The sequence below is a fragment of the Pleuronectes platessa genome, chromosome 17 (genome assembly GCF_947347685.1).
Source record: "Pleuronectes platessa chromosome 17, fPlePla1.1, whole genome shotgun sequence".
Classification (NCBI taxonomy): domain Eukaryota; kingdom Metazoa; phylum Chordata; class Actinopteri; order Pleuronectiformes; family Pleuronectidae; genus Pleuronectes; species Pleuronectes platessa.
In genome coordinates, this window is record NC_070642.1 from 7964236 (window position 1) to 7987274 (window position 23039).

Below are 23039 nucleotides of genomic sequence, written 5' to 3' on the forward strand. Positions count from 1 at the left end.
AGTGCGTGGCTTTGTGTAAAGAGGAGTATTTTAGTGTGACAACCACACACAGGGCTGTTCTGCACGACTTGTATTGAATAATGGGTAGGCATGTTTGCTGTTTAATGCCATGAGTCAGCCTGTTTCCTTGTAAGAGACACCTCATCACAACCGTGCTTTATGAAACGATCTTGTGTAACCTTCATGTAGGATGATATGATTTTAATAGAGACATAACGGAAGATAGTCGAAGATTATTAATCGACCCCATTAAGTGAATAAATAAAAGAACAAGGAAGGTCAATGTTTCTCAATACAATTATTGTAAAAAAAGATCACTTCAAACAGGTTCCCACACCTGTAAAATAAAAACGGTTCCCCTTCACAATGTAATCTAATGGTCATGAGGGTGTGATGCTTCGAATGGGGGGAAAGTTGAGTTTCTACCTGTTTTACTGACTGAAGACAGAGACTCACTGATTGAAACTTTCAAACTGAGGTGAACGTCTCTGAGACGCTCCCCTCTGTCGAGTCAGTTTCGCGCTGAATGCGCAAATGCATAATTTTTCGGGGAAGCGTGGGTGTTTTTCGCAGAAGGGGTAATACCTTTATTTCCCTCCCCAGGCATTCCCACGGTGATGTGCACACAGACACACGTCGACACAGACACACAGAAAGGGATGAACTGCTGTCCTACTGCCCTACTGCCAGCAGCCATCTCCCAAGACCCTAGTGTCCCGGTCAGGTTCAGAATTGTTTTCTTACAGCAGCATTAAAACACATTATAGGTTCAGCTCGATAGATCTATAAAAAAACAAAAGCATACGTACTTAGTGGTGTCTAGCCATGCAGACATTTTTATTTTTACTGGCTAGTTTTATTAGATATCTGATATTCTTCTCATAGATTTAGAGAACATTTTGTTAAACATAAATGATAAATGGTCTGTATTTATTTCGGGCTTTTCTCATCTTGATGATCACTCACGCCTGCTGCTTCGTTCATGAGTGAAAGAAAAACTCCGGAGAAAGTCAGGATCCTATCACGTCTGGCAATGGCTATACAGTGCATCTCTGTGCAGCACTCTCTCTTTCCAACATCTCTCACGCACTGCCAGTAAATCAGTCGTGGACGACCCGCTCTACCACCGGAGCCACAGCCGCCCAACATGGAGACCCCAAAGGAACAAAAAATATGAAGAAAGCTAAAGATGGAGGTTTATTGTCATCACCATGAGGTTGCCAACACGATCATCCCAGAGTGTAGGACTGAGATTCCAGCATGATACCCTGCCACTTTTACAATTTGGGGTTTCATACAGATTATACAAACTCAGTATAACGTGTTACTTAGTTAGCTTTAGAGAGGCTGGTAGGCGGATTTGATTTGAAGTGAGTAACATCGGCTGTTTCTTTTTTAATTTTAAGTTAATAATTATATCTGTTGGCTCTTATGCTTCATATTTACCATACAGACATGAGAGTGGAATCAGTCTTACAGACCCACGCTTAGAAGGCGCGTTGAGAAGAGCGTTCCTCAATCTGGAATTTCCTTTCAAGCTAACCTTAAAGCACTTATATGCAGCTAGCTAAGGACCTTGCTTTAAAGACAATTATGTATTGATGAGCCTTAAAGGCTGGGAGATGTCAGGCTGTGCATACCTGCATGTGAAATCAAGGGCTCTGTGATGCAAAGGTGAAATGGGTTTAAACACGATCATGAAAATGTCTGTGTGATTTTAGAGGGGTAAGCAGAATGCTAATGTTGGGGATTTACAAAACGCCTTGCTTGGCTCAAATTCAAATACTTGTCGCTGCATATTGAACACGCAGGAGATGTAGGAGTGATTTGATGTACTTCAATCGAAGTAAGATAAAAGCATTATAGAGACACACTTCAAGTTGTTTAATTGTAACTTGGATGACAAGCCTTCCCCTGTATCTTCATCTGTTATTGTAACGTTTAGTAAATAATATGACCATCAGGTTCTATAGGGAACGATAGATCAACTCAATTCTTAGTACTTTCAAATGAGCTCACCAGATGAGACTGAAAGCAGAGGCCTAAAATCAGATCAGAGGGGGAAAGAGTTGGAGACGCAGCCTGTGTTAGCAAGTGTGGTTTGAGGTCATAGATTTGCATTGATTACATGTCAGAGCACTCACTGTCATCAGAATCAGAAGGTATTTATTGCCAAGTAGGTTTACACCTACCAGGAATTTGCTCTGGTTATTGGTGCATACAATGAACATGTGAGTGCTCTGACATGTAATCAATGCAAATGATATTGTACAAAGAAATGTATCCAGGCTGCAGAGACTTCAGCTACAAGTCAAGAGAGAATGTGCAGTTAACCATAAACTGTGGTTCTCTGTTTGGATTACTTCTCATTCCTCAGCCTCTCCATCAGCCCTTCGTGCGCAGCTTTATTGATGGTCCATTGTGTCAGCCCGTCTCCGCTCTGGGCCGTGTGAGCCAGAGAGAAAAAGTTTAATATTATTAAATAAACCACAAAAACAGCTCGGATTTTCTGCTGTAGAACAACGTACTGCACCCTGAACTGAAATTAGACCGGCAGAGTTTCCTGACACACTTACAGAAGCATGCTACACACCACGGAAACAGTGATGCTACAAGACAAACCACAAATCAACTGAGCTCAATCTCTCAGTTTAATATCCTCTTACGCAGTTTTGCATTTTGGTGAGGTTGGAGGGGCCCCTCTGTTTGTTCTGTCAACTTATGACTCACAAATAAAAAATTAAAGCATTAAAGTAGTTCATGCTTCATGCTCATCTTATTCTTTACAGATACATAACTAAAACAGTGATCTTTTTTATATCACGTTCCTTTCATTATTCTCAAATCTCTATTTGATTTAATAATGACTCTGAACTCTTCCTGTTTCAGTAGCAGCGCAGGTCATACTCTTCAGGAATATTTTACTTTTTTATACACAGACTGTTTGCCCACCCTTCAAATGCCTTTATCGCCATCCTGAGGTCAACGCATGAATTGCAGGTCCTAGGATAGAAGGCCCTTCTCCTTGTCAGTGGGATACAATGCACTAGACTAGAGCATGTACACTGCCAACCACAACACAATGATTTTGTGCCATATAGTGTTTTGTTTGTCATCCGGCTGGTAGACAACACCATGGCTCACACTTCCCCTCAATGCTCAGTCTGTCCATCACTATCACCCAGGTGAGTGACAGATGAGCTGCAGGCTGTCACAGCTCTGGCCCCCCAAGGCGCTGGAATGATGTTCCAGTCAGGTATCAAAGGCCCTCCAGCAACTTTGTACCAGATCCCCTGCAGCTGCGCTCGGTAGAATCTCTCTAAGGGTTCTCCTGTCTGCCTCCAAGTAGCCTCACTGAGACTGATGATGATGACACTGACAACATGCAATGAAAACGTTTGAGTCCCACAGGAATAAGAGTCTCTCAAAAACAATGGCAGTCAATATTACATTATTGCAAACAACCAGGAGGGGGGGAAACATGGAACATAACCAGAATGGCAGTGGACTGCATACCACCGGGATCTTTATTTGGATCAGCATCCAATTGCACAGATGTATAGATACACAGTGAGTTCCATGTTTGATTTATTATCAAAATCCATAAATTATTCTCTGAGCAATTAATACCTCTGGAACTCCCTCCCCCCTGACATCAGGAACATTGACCCAATTTAAATCTAGCATCAAAACCCACCTGTTTAGGCAGACGTATAACTTTTAATGTTCCTGTCTGCTGAAGTTGTTGTTCTGCTGCTGCTCTACTTTGTGCATTTTAAAAATTTGAATTAACTGTATTGTTGACTGTTGTACGGCGACCTTGGGTATCTTGAAAAGCCCCTTATAAATAAAATGTATTATTATACATATCTTATTATTAATAGAGTTGAGAAATACCCCATCTAACAACATTGATGAAGGTGAAGAAAATATATTTGATCCGCTCCCCGATCAAGATCTGCAACAACATTTCATGGAAATAGTAGTTTTTGCATAATCCTGCTAACTTATAAACAAACATACACGGATGACAGCAGAACCACTTTGGCCTCGGTAATAATAATCAAATTAAACTTTTTAAATCTCTTTTATAATTACGTCAATATTCTTTAATCACAACTGCTTTTTTTCATTGTGTTATTCTTAATTACTTAAAATGACGTTTGTTTATTTATTTATTGGGAGGGGGGTCTTTTAACTGTATATCAGGAGGTTTCATTGTTATTATTATTTATATTATTATTATTATACTATATATTTTATCGTGAAATAAAAGTACATTATTATATTTGAATACCTGCTCATACAGTAGCTGTCGAGATCTGGAGAAAGTTTAACAAACTACAAATCCCTGAAACCCTCCAGTGACCCGTACCAGCATCTGATTGGACAAACTCAGTAAAGCCGCCTCTCATTGGTCGGCGGTGGCCATGTTTGCACTTCCAGCTGGTGTAGATGCGGGCTAGCTAACCGGTTAGCTGTCTGGGCCATATTTCTCTTTTTATCACCGTGGGCTAACATCAACGAACAGCGGCGCCAGCCCGTCGACACCGGCTCTTCTGTCCGCCGCCATGCCGGTTCACGCCCGGGAGAAGAAAGAAAGCAACCACGAGGAGATGGAGGTGGACTACCCGGAGCAGGACGGCAGCAGCACGGACGAGGAGGACACAGTGAGCTCCTCCGTGTCCGAAGATGGAGACAGCTCCGGTAGGAAAACAACAACAACAGGCCCCAATAAACACCAACACGCAGTTACAATGTTACACTGGTTGTGCTGTTTAAAATGACCTGACATGCTGACCAGGGAGTGCAGGTGGTACAGTGTTGTTGACGAGGAGCTGTCATGTCCTCCTGTAAACAGAGATGGATGATGAGGACTGTGAGAGGAGGAGGATGGAGTGTCTGGACGAGATGACCACGCTGGAGAAACAGTTCACTGACCTGAAGGAGCAGTGAGTTCCTCCACATGCTGCTTCCATTAACACCTGGAACTGTCCCGAACTCACAACATACACAAATACATCTCTTACTGTGGTGTGGAGCAGACTCTGAGATGCTGCTCATCTGTGTACGGGGGCCAAGAGAGATCTACACACTCCAGATTAAGAAAACAACTTCATCAATTTCACCGAATGGAAATGTTTCCAGGGGACCCAAAAAGGTGATGAACCTGGCTGTAGTTTAATGCTTTGTAAAGTTATTGAAGTCTGCTACTAATCAGTGGGGATGGAACTTTATACAGCATTGAACAGCCAGGTTCATCACTTTTGTGGGTCCCCTGGAGACACTTCTGTTGTTGTTTTTGCTATTTGCATGTGTTGTGACCTTTTATAGTGCATGTGTCGTCAATTTGATGAAGTTGTGTTTACTTTAATGGCAGTGCCTTGCCCTCTCTCGGCCAACGTACATATGACTGCTTTTGGTCCTCTTCCACAAGTATTCTTCACATCAAATCCTTATCATCACCAAGATGACATTAAAATCAAAGAGTTGTGTAACTGCGAAGTGATATTTGAAATAGTTTTTTGCTTTTATAATGTCAACCTCGCCTGTTGTACTTGATGGTCACAGTGTTCCGTCTGTCAGAAGTGAGCATAGGTGGCAAAAGTACTCGCATTCTTTCCTCAAGTAGAAGTACAGATACTTGTGTTAAAAAGGACTCAAGTAAGTACTGATACAACCTCTTTTCTCAGGTAACAGTAGAAAAGTACAGGCTCTGAAAAGTACTCTAGGTAAAAAAATAAGTTCCTCTGAAGACCATTTCTACCAGCTCTATCTTTACAAAACAAATTGAGACTCCTGTCACATTAATATTGTTTGAAGACTTTCGACTATATTATAACTTTCACCATTCTTACTTCAAATGAAAATCAATCTAGTATCTCCAAAAAATGGAGTAATGTCCTTTCTCCAAGCTGTGACAAGCTGCTAGCACCCCACTGCTGCTGGACTCAGTAATGTCACAATAATAATCATCAAGTTCAAGCTCCTGAATTGCTCTGTGTGTTACCGCTGTGTTATTATTACTTTTTGCTGCTTAGGTTGTACAAGGAGCGTCTGAGCCAGGTGGACATCAAGCTGCAGGAGGTAATGGCTGGCTGTGCCCAAGAGTACCTGGAGCCTTTAGCCAACCTGCAGGAGAACATGCAGATCAGGACTAAAGTGGCTGGTGAGTCCAAGCTCATACTCGGACATGAACTTTGACTGAAAATTTGGTCCAGGATTGTCTGTAGTTTGCCTCTAACATTTGAAGAATGCAGCAGGAGATTGTCAGACATGTTCAAGTCCATCAAATACAGGCGAGGAATGGAGCATGCGGGAGAGTATAAAGTCCGCCATGGAAAACACACGTATTTGTTCACAGCACATCAACACTGGCGGCCGGCTCATAACCAAAAGCTCCAATCTAATTGCCATTCCAAGTAAATGTCGTCGTCTGTGTCTTCATGTCTAATGTCGAATGGCATTAACTTGCCACTTGGCTTGCTGCAAACTTTCTGGAAATTCTCCCATGGGCTCACTTTACGCGCCTCTGTAGAAGTTTCTGGAAAATGTCTGGACTTGGGAAGCAAAACAGGATTTAACACCTGATTAAATGTCAGTGTTTGATTGTAATACTTAATTACATTTGTCTCTGTGCAAATTAAAGACTGTAGTTGTTTGAATTAAACCGAATTGTCGTCTTTCCTGTCGGTTGCCCCGCGGAATTGATTTCCCATCATTGTGTGTTGCAGGGATCTACAGGGAGCTGTGTTTGGATTCGGTGAAGAATAAGTACGAGTGTGAGATCCAGGCAGCCTGCCAACACTGGGAGGTGAGAGGCCAACGGTAGAGCCAGTGAGGCACCTCTTTAAAAATAGATTTTATTCAACAGACGATTACCTGGACAAAGGAGGAAATCCACTGTAGTTTTGGACGTTGTGGTTTTTGCCTCATCTGAGGCCAGTACTATGAACCAGGATTGCAGTTATCAGGGGAGCTTCAGGTTTACTTCAGGGTTTTCTGTCGCATTTTATTCACTTTTCATCGGGGTAAATCACCATGGTAACTTATGCAGAACGACTTAACCTGCTCCAGACCAGGTTAAGTTGGAGATAAGAGTTCTACCAGTGTAAAATCTCTGCCCTCTGAAACATGACATCATCGTTTTAGAGGATACTGTGGAGCTCATGTGGATTGTTGAACTTGCTTCGTAGTACAGGCCCCTTCACTGCCTGGATTACATTCAACCCCGTTCCTGCTCCTGCTTCTGGAGTTGGTTGTGAGGTGATGTGATGACCCCTCTGTCCTTACTGACTTTCTTTCTGTCTTCCAGAGTGAGAAGTTGCTGCTGTTTGACACTGTGCAAAGTGAACTGGAGGAAAAGATAAGAAGACTGGAAGAGGACAGACACAGTATTGATATTACCTCAGGTACCAGCCAGGGCTTCAACACAAACCATTGTTGTTTTGATCCATCCAAGTAACATGCCAAAAATCTATCAGAATGATTTTTTTAGAGAGAGATTCCAAAGTTTCTGATTCAGGTCAGCCACAGTCCTTGGAACCCAAAGTATTTGGTTATATTCGGAAACAGAGAAAAGACTAACTTGCATTCATTATGCAGCAGTTGGTAAATATTTGTAAATTTTATGAACAATAAGTAAAGCAGGTAATTTATCTCTACATACTTTACAGGGTACAACTGTATGCATTCAAGAGAGTGCATTACTCCACCAAGGCCCAACGGTCCTCCAAGATCAATCAAAAAACATTTCAAAAAGATTTAAATTTAAGCCTTCCCTTTGAAACCGCATTTAAATCTGCTAACGCTGTATTTTCATTTGGACACACTCCTGAATGTTCCAAGATCCATTTATTAGTCTCTGGGAAATGGTGAAAATGACAAAAAATCTCTTATCACGCAATGTTAAAGGAAGTTATAAGGAACTAGATCCACACCAAAAGTTAATAGAGTCTTTCTTGGCCCATTTCTCAGCCTTCCATCAAGTTTCATGGAAATCCTGCTGAAAAACAAACTGACAGGGGGGAAAACAACCTCCTTGGGGCCGGTTATCACGCAGAAGTAATGATAAGCAATCAGCGAATAAACATTGCGTATTTGATCAAGAAAATGTTAACTGACAACAAGTGAAGTTTGCACATAATAACTATAAAACGGATTAAAATATTAAAGCAAATATCCAGACAGAAGAAGTAATCTACTCTCTTTGTTTTCCAGAGTTGTGGAACGATGGATTACACTCACGGAAAAACAAGAAGAAGGACCCGTTCTGCCCTGTCAAGAAGAAGAAGCCTGTTGTAGTTTCTGATATCCTTTTCCCCTTTGGCCTGTCCTTGTCTTTTTCCACTTACACTTTACTGCAGCAGTTCACTGTCGCGCTTGTTACAGACAGATGTTTTCTACCACTCCTCAGAGTTTCCCTTAACCTCTCCTTTACGCCCTTATATCGTTTACATGCTGCAAGACCTGGATATTCTTGAAGACTGGACTGCAATAAGAAAGGTACTGTTATGATAATGGCCAAACTAGTCAGCTGGTCAATGCATCTGTGTTGATGTTAAGTACAGATGTTAGGTGTCTGTTTCCTCCACCCGTAGGCAATGGCATCACTGGGGCCACACAGGGTGAAGGTGGATGGTAAGAGTTACTCCTCTTCCTTGGTTACAGTCAATAGGTGGCTGAGTGCAGCGATCGACCCACAGTTACACATGAGGGCTTCATTCATTACTGAAAGTGCCCAAGCTCATGATGAGGAGACGAATGTTGCCTTTGTCCCTCTCCTTGTCCTCTGTTTTTTTAGTTTTGTTTAGATTTTGTACTGTGTTTCTTTAAACGTCACCTCACCCTTAGTCACTTCTTCCCTTCCTTGTCTCACTGTCTCATCCTCATCAAATATTATCCGTCTATTTTTCCTCCTCCAGTTCCTGCAGTGAAGCCTGAAAGGCATCACCATGTCGCGCGCTCCGAGGACGGTCGACTTTTCTATGACAACCAGTGGTACTGCAGGGGGCAGGCCATCTGTATCAACAGGAAGGACGAGTACCCGACGAGGTGTGTGTGTGTGGGAGGAGGGTTTATTTAGGAATAGATTGCTCTATGTAAAACTAAGAGAGAGTGAGGATTTTGGTTACAAGATGAGAAAGTTAGAACGTTGAACAACATCATCTGCAACATTGTGTTTATGACTACATGAATGCAGATATTTTGCAAAACAAACTATTTCCTCTGCATTTTCACCTCTCGTCCACACACAAACAGGTTTAAGTTGCAAGTTTCATTTAACAACGGAGGACAAGATATTCATTTAAATAAATATCTACAGTTGCTTTGACAAGGCCTGTGGAGCAGTTGTGGTCACAGGGTGGATTTGTTCAGCAATGGAGATGATCATGGCTGATTTAACCCGATGCCATGATAGCGTTAAGAGGAAAGATTGTGATTCCACCCACTGCTCCATGCGTCCCATCATGTGCGTAGTCAAGACAGGATGCCCACTGAATAGATGGGAATGCATTGATGTCACAGCACAGCTTGGACACCCCTCCATAACACTTAGTGGAAAAACAAATGCAATAGAAGGATGTTATGGGGGGGTAGAGCTGCGATACAGGGGCCAGTCAGTGGTCTGAGAGTAAAACTTAAAACCTGACACATAAACATATATTAATATAAACTATATTCCTGAAACATACTAATTCGTGACAAGTACCTGAATAACTTTTTAAAAAAACAGCTGAACTCCTTTGGGAGATAATAACTTTAACTTGTATTTATTTAAAAGGGACAGTGTTCATTAATTAATATGAGCACAATGGTTCATATAAATGTACCAGAGTTAGATTCTTGGACTCAATTTCATCTGCAGTCCCAGGCATGTTGATGTTAAAAAGAGAACAAATAAACAAACAGAGAGCAGACAAACGGACAATAAACGTACTCGAATAGAAGGAATCCAAAGCTACAAGCACTGAAGCTGTTCTGCAGGCTCACCTCAATAAAACACTTTATTTTGTTTTCTACTTTAATTTGTCACCCGCCTCTGTGTGCGTTTGTGTGTGTGTATAACGTCACCCCGGGGAAGTGCCAGTTTCACAAAAACAAGCCTTAAGATATCTAGTTCCAAGAAGTCATCTGAGGTTCATGACGTTAAACACTATTCAAGCACAAAGACACAAACACGTACACACATTCATTTTGTCAGATTTGTAAATGTGTACGCATGTTGTTGTTTTTTAATAGCTCGCAGTCACTAGGATGAGTCTCATCTCCACCCCCATAGTTATCTGTAAATGGATGTTGACATAGCTATGGGTATGATAATATAAACATAGAGACACTATATGAATACAAATGAGAATGGCTTTCAGTAGAGTGCACACCCTCTTTTGAAACCACATTTGAATTTACTATATTCAGATTTTTTTTTAACCTGCACCTAATTTCAAATACTTAAAATATCAGTCCCCTTCATGTGTCTTTTTGTCTGTTTTGATTTCTTTTGTCATCAAGATCCATGAAATATTCCCTAAGGAATCAATAAAAAATTCTAAACCGCCCTTTCTCATAATGTTCATGAAAGTGAGTAAAACTATTCCAGGATCCAGACTGGTAGAAATATAACGCCCTTGGCTGTGGTACCAATAATGCATAATTCACTGATCAAAGATTAATAGAGTCCTGTCGTGTTTGTGTTTTCTGTTCTGTCACATCTTAAAGTTTTAATTCTAAGCCTGATCATAAATCATGAAGTTTGTAGAAACATATAGATTTAATTTTTTGTGTTTCACTTTGAGATCCACATACTTCGTATGCAGCAACAGCCTGCAAAACATATGCTGCCATTTTAGTTAAGTAATTCACAAGGGCACTTTCTGACTGCTTTCCACACTGTGAGAAGTGCTCATCCACTTCTGCTTACTGAGACAGTCTCACGCAAACTGTGAGGGTTGTGGTTTGGTTTGTCGCAGTAACATTGTGCTGTTCTGTGTGTCATGCAGCGCCATCATCACCACAATCAACAATGACGAGGTGTGGTTCAAACGGCTGGATGGCACCAAGTCAAAGCTGTACATCTCCCAGCTGCAGAAAGGCAAATACACTATCAAGCACTCCTAGAACCACAGTGACACACACTCGCACACACACAGTACAAAGACCATCATCTCTGCCATGTTTCTCTGCCTCGTTTCCATGCTGTATCTTTCTACATGCTTGCCATATGTACAGTGCACACATATGTGAAAAACATTTTACTCAAAACCCTGAAAAGTTCACACAGACCTATTCAACAGAAGCAGAAACAAACAAGTATCAACTGACTCTTTTTTTCAGAAGGTGGTCTTCTCTGTAAATATGTATATGTATGTTGATATTCTCGACAAGGCCACAAAGTGTCATTCTCCCTTGGATCGGAGATTAATGCAAAGTGCTGCTTAAAAAAAATAAATAACCAAGGGAGAAAAGCCGGAGCAGGAGCGAAGTGTGAAGCTCAGTCGCGTGCCTTTCTGAGACGAGACGATGCCTCGACTGACTTAAAAATAGTTCTGAACTATCAATGCAGTGTGAAGCCTTACTCTGTAGTGTGTTAGCACCAGGAGGACTGAAGTGGGTCAATGAATGAACCCTGATCCAGGTGAGGCTGCTGTAAGACTTGAATTTCAGGCTCCACAGAGCCTAATAAATCTGTATTAAGATCCCCAGGGACTGCAGTTTGATTCAGTGTTTGATTTAGAAAAGGAAAATAAGTGTCATTATGGAGATGGGTTGAATGATTAATCAGTTTTGAGTAGATGATTATATTGTGAACATAATGAGATGAAACTGTTCTTCAAGAATACCCTCTGGCTTTTGTAGGAAGCCACTTGAGGATCCTCTGTACTGAATGATCTCTTTATGTGTTGAAGACTCAGTGTAATTTTAAAGGCACCACATGTTTTAAAGTTCAAATCAAGGCTAGTTCATGAAATAAGCAAAACCGGACAGTTTGAAAAAGAGGCCTACTCATGCAGAAATGGGAAGTTCCCTGTATATAGAGACTACAGTATTGTATGTTTACTCTGTTTTTACCCTCTAACTCCTATTGTATTGCCATGTGTCTCATAGTGCCTAGAAAAAAAAACATTCAAAAGAGACTATCATACTGGAAGATGCGGCTACTGTGGCTCCTATCAAGTAACGATGGCTAAGTTGATGGGATGCCAGAATTTTTCTTTCAAGGAGACATACATTTTTCATATTCATAATTTGAATTGGTGTTATTACTTGATAAGGTGTACATGCTCAAATGTTCGGAAAACACATCATTGTCCTCATAATGTCAATTTCTGCTCCGATTGGCCAGCTGGTCCACTCTGCTGTAACTGGTCCACTGTTTCCAGAGCATGTGGGAAGTGTTGACCTCTGCTCTTACTTTACCGTAAAGTGGCCTGTCAGACTAACAGCTCGCCGTGTATTATGCAAATTCTTCTGAAGTATGGTCCGGCCACTGACAGGGTGCTACAGGATTATCAGGAGCAGTGTTTTCTGTGGAGGAGAGGAGCTCGGGCTTTTTAACTTTGCAGATCCTTTACATTCATAAAAATAACCTATAACCCACCAGAGGAAAGTAAAACTGAGCACGATGTGTCACCTTTTAAAGAGGAGGACTAGAAAAGTCCAACTCAAAAGGCTTGGGTTTCATTTGACGGGCCCAGAAGAAAATCTGATTTGTAATTTATGGTGCCATTTTTCATATTCTTTGCCTTTATCTAGTCTGTTTGTTTCCGCTTTGAATAAAACAGCAAAGAGGATCATTTATTAAGCACTGCAGCATAAATGTTACATCTGTGAAACATCTAAAAAAGTATTTCCTGTTCCCTGTCCTCTCCTCTTGTCTTTGTTCCCTCCTGTGTTGTCACTTCTCTTTCCCAATTCCCCTTTGTCTTCTTCTCTGTTGTAAGTATAAATGTTCCTCAGTACTGATGTATCAGCAGTACAAAGAGAAAGAAGGTGAAAGGACTTTATTTTTGTGCGTACAGTCCGTCCAACGTAAATTACAATTTGGTTAAAGGATGGGGATGTTGCATTGTGTCTTCTCTGTTGTGCATTATACTTTCAGCATTGCATACAATACATATGTCAAAGTATTAGCTGGGAACAGTATTGTACAAAACCATAAACAAAGAAAAAATGTGGAATCCACTCTATTGAACTTTTGCTGTTTTATTTCTTCTTTGGTTTTTGTACCATGGTTCGTTTTCAACAGTAGAGGTCGAAAGAAAACTGACATTGTGCCAATGCATCTACAGCTGATTAAAGATTTTGTTTGTAATATATATTTTGAAGAGTCCTACCTGCACACAAACATTTCATAAGAGTTCATTTGACTAGAATTGTTTTGCCACTGTTATTTTAAGACTTCCTGTCTGCTTTTCCAGCAAGAAAAGTGGCTCTGCATTTAGGTGATTACAGTATCAACCTGCGCAGCTCAGCTTGAGTCACGCTAATTTCCTTCTCTTTGACTTAAGAGCCTTTTGGATTTGGCTTTGCATGCACAAGAAGGCCCAGATAAAATCTTATATAATACTCCAGTGTACAAAGGCAGAAAAGTCCCTGACAGTGCTCAACCCAAAGTCACCCCAGCGGTTTTCTGGACCCGGGCTCCACTCCTCTGTGACAAAAAAAAAAAAGGTGGCTTATTTGGGAGAAAAATGCTGAGCTCGTTCTATTTGATAATGACTCTTTGGTCTGCTGCGCTGTTTAACCCTTAAGTCCCTTATTTCTGCCAGAGGGCCACTCACCAGATTAACACCACACACTAATATCGATCCAGGATCTGAGCTGATGTACCATTTTCTTCCCCCAACTGTCAGCGTGCCCTCGGGCCTGTGTTGACGCCTCGTGCAGAACGATTGCGACCTATGATCGATCTATTGGGAATATTGACAAGGAATCAATTGAAAGACTAATTAGTCACATTTCTCCTTTAGATAGAGCTTCATAGCCCATAGTGATGTTTCAAATACATATAATTTCATATAACTTAACACGTTCACACCAGGTCAACACTGTGATGTGTATTAAAGTGTGTATCATAAACTCCCGCAATATGAATGGCCCAACAAGCCCACCTTTCACTTCCCCACTGCACTTCCTCTTTTCTGGCCACAAGGTGTCAGTGGAGCTCCACAGTGGAGCCAGTGGAGCCTCTGCACTAGATGGGAGGGGGGGGTGGTCTATGAATCTGGGGCACCCTGCTACTGAAGCCTTCCAGCTGATGAGAGCGCGAGAGAGAGAGGATGAAGGCACAGTTTGATCACAGCTTGCTGGCCACGTCTGCTACCGCAACAGAGAGGGAGAGAGCGTGGAGGAGGAAAACCCCCATCACCGCGTCAAAGGCGACAGCAGTAGCGAGCAAGCAACAGGGCTGTCTGTCTCTGTACGTGCCATGCAGCATCCCTCCAGAGCTCTCTTTGATTCTGCATCTTACGCTCCTGTGAGCGTGCACATGAATACATGTATGAACATGGTCAAAATTGGACATTACATGTAGATGCAGACGCATAGCTGCAAAGGCAGAGGGGGTTCCTTTCTTGTTCTCTCTCTGTCTGTATTTGCGAGGACGCTGGGTTGAATGTGGTGCTCACCCTGAGGTTCTAGAGGGTTCTGGGGAGCTGCTACTGTGACGGGTCAGGTCCTGATGGATGAGAGAAACTAGCCATCTTCAGCTCCATCTATACTTAATGAGTAACCAGAACTGGAGGGTCATTGGGACGTGTTTACTGCAACACTGGGGCTAATTAGACCGTGAAAGTGTCACACTGTGCTAAATTACTTATATCCCTGCCCCTCTGTGTGATGTACATGTGTGTACATTGCTACGCGTGCAGAGTGAGGCTGTGGGTGTAGATCTCTCTGTGCATGCGTGCATGTGCCGTGTGCCAGTGCTGTGCGTGGGTGTGTACCTTTGCTGATTGCGTAAGAGAATGTTAAATGTATAAATCTATAGGTTAACATCAAAGGGACGAGGCACGCAGCTCATCATCGGGATCTATGAGAAGAGAGGGATGTACAGAGCGAGTTTGATTCAAATGGACAGTGCTGTCTGGTGACACCTCTCTAAGTGTGTCAGTGACAATGGCCTAGAATTCACCATCAGCACTCAGGGTATAGCCGCTTCTTCATCTTATCCTATCTAGACTCTTCTTACATCAAGTTCCTGCTTCTCGAGAGATAAGCTCAAATTGTCTTGCACCCTGGAAACACGCAACCTTCCATTGTGCAAGACATTGAGGCACAGGAAAGGAAGTTTAGATTTGGTGTCTTTTATAAGCAACAATTTGAAGACCTTTTTAAATACCATTAATTTTAAAAGATGGATCTCTGAAAGTACTAGATGGTCACCTCTGACTAAATGGTTTCACATTGAAAAAAACAGTGGCAAAACAACCACAGCTAATACAATGCTTTTAGTTTTTGAATAGTATACAAGTTATCCATAAATGTCAAATCAATATAAAAAAATACCCACAAGGTGACAAATGGCTCGCGGTGGAGAAATGGCAAATTCAAGTTGAATATAACACTGCAATAATATATGATAATAATACAAATGACTAGGGCATATTACCAGATCACCAAAAGGTCTGTGTTATCAGGCATTGCTATTTGTAAAAAACTATGTACAGTGATTTTTTATTATTTCATTTCTTATATGATCCAAAGATTCAGTAAAAATGTCCAAAGAATTATCCTATTTGATAATCGCTAAACCCTTTTTTCAGTAATGGGCAGTATTTGATGATTTCACTGGAAGTATTTAACTGGAAATATTTAGGACAGTTTTTACTAAGATCGTCTGAGGTTTCTGTTCCTGTGGATGAATCAGACCTTTTCCTGGTTCTATTGCTCCCCTGTGAGTCTGTCACAGTACATAACAATCATGGTCTCCAACTGCAGCTTACTAGAACAACACAAGTCAACTTGTGGACTGATGCCAGGGCACAGCATGATGATGCATTGCCACTGGGCCTTGGCATCTGCGACTTACTTCTGATCTCCGACCTGTGACATGATATGTAAAGGCTACTTTCTGCAAGGCGACTGAAGGATGGAACAGCAGCTGCCACTATCTTTTCCTGTGATCAATTTATCCATTGCAGATATCAACCTGGCATATTTTATCATTCCCCAAACAGCAGGGCAGATATTTGTCTCAGCCAAGAAACTGCCTGTTATTCGATAGAAGGTATGTGAGATGAATGGCCTTGATGAATGGGGTTGCTACAAGCATCTCAGGTCCGGTGGGTCATGTTTCACTACAGCCATGGAATAGTGAAGTCCTCATAGATATCCTGACAGTCCTTTCAATGACCCATAAGCCCTCTCAGCCACAAAGATGGCTACTGCGGTCTCATTCTAAAGAACTCAGCCTAACGGAGCAGTGACAGCCTTGATTGGCATTTCCTTAAAGCAGAACACCCACTCCCTCTCATCCACTCTTTAGCTGTCAGAGCATCAGAAAGAACTACCTGTCAACCTCTTTGAGTATGATAAGCATAGGTGTCCCAGCTAATGTGCGTTAAAATTCTCAACAATTGTGTAAGCCTCTCAAGGCTGTGATCTGGAGACAAAGAGGGTAGAACTCTCTTTTTCTGTCTCCAATGCAAAATGGCTCGCCAGCACAATGTTAGTAGATTGAGGTGACCCAGAGACCCATTCTGTTCTGTTCCCCATATCCTGTCTGCCACACTCTCCTGTCCAGGTGTACACATCACTGATCTCTTCTTGTCGTGGGGTTTGGAGATAGTTGATCTTTAACCACCTTCTGCTGAATTTGGCTGAGGCAGCTGCATTCTATGGTTCACTCCTCTCCCCCTCTGTGGAAATTGCTAGTTTATACCCATTGGGCAGGCTCAGCTAAAGCTGTTATCCATAATGACAGCATTGCTGCATACTCTGACAACGGCTACAAGGGTGAATAAGCCATACAACCCTAACTACATGCTGAGTTGAGGGGACGTGAGAGATACTATTTTCAGACAGCACCTTCTGCTTTAGCCAATAAATATAAGAAGTTTGTCAGGGAGCAGGGTTCCCAGTTTCAGTGCGTTGCATCCTCGAGGGACAGAGACATTGAAAAAGTGCATCATCTGTGCCCTGTGTGAGATTTGGCATGAGATGCACTCTGCAGCACGTTATCCACTCTGTGGACAGTGTTGCTGGTACACCCCCTTAGGCTCAGCCATTGGTTGTGCAAGGGTATCTTTGAAGGATCCCCTTGGCTGTCTGTGCACACTCAAGGAGTAAGATGGCAGCTCTGCTAAGTGGAACATCTATTGATGTCTGGATGTTAGCAGCACCGTCGAGGTCCTGCATGTTTTCAGGTTTAAATGCAGTGTGATTGACGTGTGGGCTGCTGCCAGCAACTGCTCTGTCCTTGCTGTATCATAGCTCTGTCTAGGTCTCCAGCATCTGCTGCAGCAGAGGCAGAATACTGCTCAGTGAACAGTTGGAGCAGCCGTATTACTCATAGAAGAGCCATGTATCCTCTTGCACTTTCACAAAGTAGCCTGGTTGGCAGGTGGTGAGTGCCACTTGCCTACATGCAAAATTTAAATGCAGGCCCAAGACGACAAGTGGCCAAGCTGTTGGAGCCTTGTAATTGCAGCAGTGCTCATATAGAACATGTTTTATTACGTGTATCAGTCTTTAGCATTCATAATAAAAACAGTTCAGTAAATGTAACAGGCTAAGGACTGTGTAATTAAAAGATGAAACTGCTAAATGTTTGAGAAGAAACTGCAAGCTGTTGATTTTGTTTGTCTCTTTTAGCTCCAACCTATTCCTCGGTATAAAACTTTAAAAAAAACACCTGAACCTACTTCGAGATGTTTTTCCTGTCCTGACAATTGATTTCAGGTGTTATAAATCTTTTTGACTTGATAGCTTGAAACTAAGCAGCTCCAACAGGCTGTCGGGCCTCTATCCGTCAGGTTTATTTAGCCGACCGGGGTGGTATCACCTTCCACCTCCACACCCACTGTCCCCAGACACCATACAGTCTCTCCCCATTATGTCAGGTCTGATATGCAAAGTAGTCCTGGGAATGACTGTAGCATTAGCAGAGAGACGGGGGCAATGTTTTTGTGTATATGTGCGTGAGAGGGTGTGTGTTTGTGTCTGGATGGGTTCCCCAGCCAGTGGCAAGACAGTTGCTATGATTTTACAGAGCGAGGGTATCACGTTCAGCGTCATCTTCCAAAACAGATAAACACACACATCTTATCCGCCTCTTGCAGGCGCAGCCTCAGAGCAGGCCCAATATGGAAATGTAGTCAAATGGCCAACTGGCATGAGCAGCAGGATAGGAGGCTACAGACTTGGTAGTCAGGGAGATTCTCCTGCCTCAGAGTTTAGTCATAGGCTTCCTGTCTCTCAGGATGGATGTTGCGTTTTGTTTACTGTAAAAGCCTGTGCACAAAATGCAGACATATATACACATTTTACTTGAACGTACACTGGAATGTGTGTCAGCTGTATTAACGGCATTGTGTACGTGCACATCAGTGTGTCTGTGTGTCTGTAAGCTGGATGCAGAATCAGTGGACTGAGAAACAGAAAGCTCACCCAGCCATTCGGCTGCAGTCCTAATTGGCTGTGTGCTGTTGACAGGATGCTGACAGAGCCCATCGCCAAGACAGGTACTCTGTTTCTCTCTGTTCCATCTTCTGGGTTTGTGAAATAATTTCCTCAGAGGAATTCCCTGCTCTGCTCATTTTCAGGCAGAACACAATGTAAGTGGTGCCCTCTGACAAGTTACAAAGCTTGTTGTTTTTCCAGTGTTGGATAGAGAAAAAGGGGAATGTGGAGTCTGGAGATACGCAAGCTTTAATGAGACGGCTCTGTGCTTCTTATCAGGCCTTGGTGGTTCACTGTTGACTGGTGACCCGCCTGACCTCTGTGTGTTTGCCTCTGTGTGGACAAACACGTGCACTCGCACCTACAGATTTTTATAGCTATAAATGAGCATTCACACATCGGATTCTGTTCATGTTTAAGCATATAAAGGTGTGTGCATGCATTCATGCAACGCTGCAAAGCGCTCTACAGCTTTGCACTTAAAAAACGGAGAGAGGAACATCCTGAGTAGAGAAAAATTCAGAGTACAGTTCATCATAATGGCAAAGTTGACTCTGCAGGGAACACATGCACAAACACATCCAGGGCTTTTGATGGACAGCAGAAAGCAGTGGGGTGTGAGTAAAAGAGGGGGAGGGGACGTTAGTAGCGGTTCAAGCGAACCATGTCTAAAGGACGGGAAAGATTGCTGCCTCCGGGTGCTTTTACCCAACACTTTACTTTGATGGATCACAATGATATCACTTAATGCACTTCTTTCTGTCGCTGCCGCTCATTCACAAATACATTTACTCAATCTGGCGTCCCTTCAGGTGTGTTTTCACATTGTTTACACTTCATGGGAAGTTATGTCACACACTGTATGCCTTCCGGAGGTGCAGCTCTGCTCTACGCAGTCAGCCATGTTGTCAAAGAATAACAGAATCACCATGGCCTTCAGTCTAGACTCGAGGATAAAGGAGAAGTCACTTTTTTGCCACCAGGTCCCCTGCGTTATGAAAAACCTTGGCTGAGAAATCTAAGTCAGCTTAATTTATGTATTTGTTGTATTTCGCCCACGTTTCCTCTTGCTTCGCAGAGTGTGAGATTTTTTACAGTGTGAGATCATAGTAAATACATTAACACACTCCTTGGTGGCAAGTTAGATAAAAAACATTGACACCACACTCATGTCTGTCCATGTTGATATAAAGCTACAATATCATTCTACAGCCAGTTAGCTTAGCATGGCAGTATCACTGGAAACCAGAAATACTTTGACAAATGCCGTATCCACGCTGTCAGCAGAATGTGTACAACAGGAAAAACTCTTTACATTGGTTGAATAAATTTAGTTTTAATTACTGATTTTATTTCCTGACATTTTTTACTTTGATGGACATCTACGAGGCACCAAAGTGAGACACATCATCCATCTATATCTTTATTTAACTGTCCTTGGTTAGCATACTGATGTTAGCATTTAGCTCAAAGCAGTTCTCTGCCTAAGTGCAGCTTCACAGAGCTGCTAGTATGGCTGTATGACATTTATTCGTTAATAATTAACAAGATCAGTAGATAATTTTAAATATCTAAAGGATCATATACATTACTGTTTATTTGGGGCCTTAAGACCAAGTTTATCATGCCTATTACCTACAGTACATGTTTCCTTAATTCCCTTAAACCAGAGGGAGAGTTTAAGGTTCTGTTGGGCTGAGCACTGGGAGGGAAAAGGACAAGAATCCTAGATCAGTGGATGATCCAAAGTTTCAAAGTACAGCCTCTGTCTCCCTTCTCTGTGTTAACGTAGTTTAATGCAAGTTTCAGTCTTTAATGTTACCTCTCTTTCTTCATGATGTAGCATCTCTCACGCTCTCTCTCTTTTATTCTTTTACTTTTAAATCCTGAGTCTCTCTTTCTATTACGTTTTTATGACTAAGAAATCAACAGCCACAATGAGGTGCAGCTCAATGATTCATATTTTTTATCTTTGTGTCTGTCTTTCTTTCTTTCCGAGACTTTGAGGGCACAGGGTCGCCCAAGTTATATGTGCTCCATGTGCTGAAAGTTAACCTCATGTATTTTTAAATATTCACCATCTTGCAAATGTTCCATTGGTATTGACCATCGTCTGCCTTAGATGTGATAATGCTTCAGAACTTCTGGCTGAAGAATGCTCATCACAGTTTCCTGAAGGTGGTGTTATCACGATGGTTGTTCTGCTGGACTAATACTCACTTTACCTTCTGGTAAGATGAAGGAAATGTAATAAAAACACACCAATGACGAATATTTGCCGCCGTTAATTAAAAATGATTTGCAATTAATCAAATATCAAAGTAGATCATTATTTATAAATTGTCACCGTGATCTCCTCTTTGGTCCAGACTGAAATATCTGAAAAACTACAGGATAGATTTGCAATAAACTTGGTAGAAAGACAATTCTAAGAACTAGTGCCCCTGTTAGCTTTGACATTTGTTATTTAAGAAACCTGAAAACACAATGACATCTGCATCAACCTCAGCCATAACATGTTTGTTGCTCATTGGCAACGTTAGCAACTAAAATGATAAACTGCTGCCTGTAAAGTACAGCTTCACAAAGTATCTTGCGAGGCCAAGACTGACTCTAAAGCAGCCTTGTTCAGACAATAACAAGTGGAGAGTGGGAAGTTATTCTTTTCACACCTGGCATTAAAACGTGTCCTGAGTCTGTCTCCCGTGACCTTTTGTCGGAGGTTTCTTCCTCACTCCGTATGCAAATATACAAGTGCATCATTTGTATTTGCAAAGACAAAATGATGTTGTCTTTAGCCCGTCTGAGCGCACAGATATGTCCAATGGTGTCAGTGTTGATATTGTGGCTGTGGCCCTAAACTGATCAATGTTTTAACACTGAGACATTTAAAACTGCTTTCAGTTCATACTGAAACTGTTGCAGGTCAGAGGATGTCAGCTGAGTAGACTCTCCTTCATATGTGTCCCAGGACGTGTCTGTGTACACATAGAAAAATGCATCTTAGACCATCTCCTATAATGTGTTCTCTCAGGACACAGGACCCATTTGGGTGCGTTCAGACCTTAACTTACCACTGACCATCTGTGTTCCGATCACTCGGGAGGTCCATGTCTTGTTAGGTAATAGTTGCACATTAATCCACTATAAGTCCAAAGTAGTTCTCACAGAGGGACCTAACAAAAGGTTTCGAAAGGCAACTGTCATCGTGGCATCAGACTGTCAGGAAGTGATTGCCTACTCGTGGTCTCTTTCATAACCGGCCATGAATCTGACCTCTGAGATAAACTGCGACAAATGTTTTTTTTTCATTAAAGCAGTTGGAGAAAATGAAGCCTACCTTGTGCACTACTGCATTCCAAAGGAGATTGTTTGCTTGTGTCACACGCATTCCACTCGTAACACTCGGTCAGCTGCAGAGCTGTGAGCTGAGCAGCGCTGCCAGCGGATCACAGGGCACAGCAGTAATACCAGGGTACTTGTCAATGTCTGGGCCCATAGGCTCGGCCTCGTCCCCGCTCTCCAAAGCTGACATCAGATTGGCTGTCACCTCCGTTCATTATCAAGACTCTGCCTCTGTACGGTCGAAAGCCACTGTAGCAACTCTCAAATGGCAAGTTAAAAGGCAGGTGTTGCACACGTGGTGCCGAGCCATCTGAGGACAGGATGAGGAGCACTGACTCATAAACACAAGAGAGAACACGGTGTGTAATTGTCCAAGTGCTGCCGTGCCTTCCCAAATCACTTCAGTAGGTTGTGCAGAGGTCAAGCTCATTACTGTTCTTGCATGTGTGTGGTTGATGGGATTGCAGTGTGAAAGAGAAGCAGCTGTCAACATCATCCAGACTCACTGCCTGTGCTGAACATTTGCATATTAGGATAAGTTCCGAGGAGAGAGACGCTGAATTACAAAATGTAATGGAAAAAGCATTTGTCGGACCCTCATGAAGGGAAAGTGAAGATGTGGACCTCGATATCCTTCAGCCAGACCACGTAAACATGAAAGTGTGTAGGTGGCTGTGAGTTCATGTGTGCGTGTGTGCGCTCGACATTTGGATGTGCGTGGGACGTCCGGATGTCAGAGAAAGAATGAGAAATGGAGAGAGAGAGAGAGAGCTAGAGAGAGCCGCTCCGTCATGCATGTACGTATACTGTACAGCATGAGCGTACGTGTGTGTTTTCGCACAATGGGAGTTTCTCGGTGCTGAACTCAGCAAATTCTGTTGCGTCTCCAGCAGTGTTGCTAACATGAATATTCATGAGGTCCTCTCGTCTTCGGTAAAAGCCTCATGGTGTTCCACAGAGGCCGTTGGAAGGCGGGGGGGGGGGGCGCTTTGTGCACTTTGTGTGCACTGTTGAGGTGAATCAGTGTTTCATCGCAGGTTTGTTTTCCAAATTCTGTAAAAAAGCTGTTTTAG

General features: G+C 42.4%; 1 protein-coding gene across 1 annotated transcript; it reads left to right on the plus strand.

The window, feature by feature from the left end:
• Positions 1-4443: 4443 nt before the first annotated feature.
• brms1lb (BRMS1 like transcriptional repressor b) lies at positions 4444-13312 on the plus strand. The gene is made up of 10 exons (XM_053445406.1): positions 4444-4707; positions 4862-4952; positions 6042-6169; positions 6735-6814; positions 7316-7412; positions 8221-8310; positions 8441-8505; positions 8601-8640; positions 8925-9054; positions 11001-13312. Exons 1-10 carry the CDS (start codon positions 4572-4574, stop codon positions 11116-11118), a joined length of 975 nt encoding a protein of 324 aa, XP_053301381.1. The 5' UTR covers positions 4444-4571; the 3' UTR covers positions 11119-13312.
• The last annotated feature ends 9727 nt before the right edge of the window (positions 13313-23039 follow it).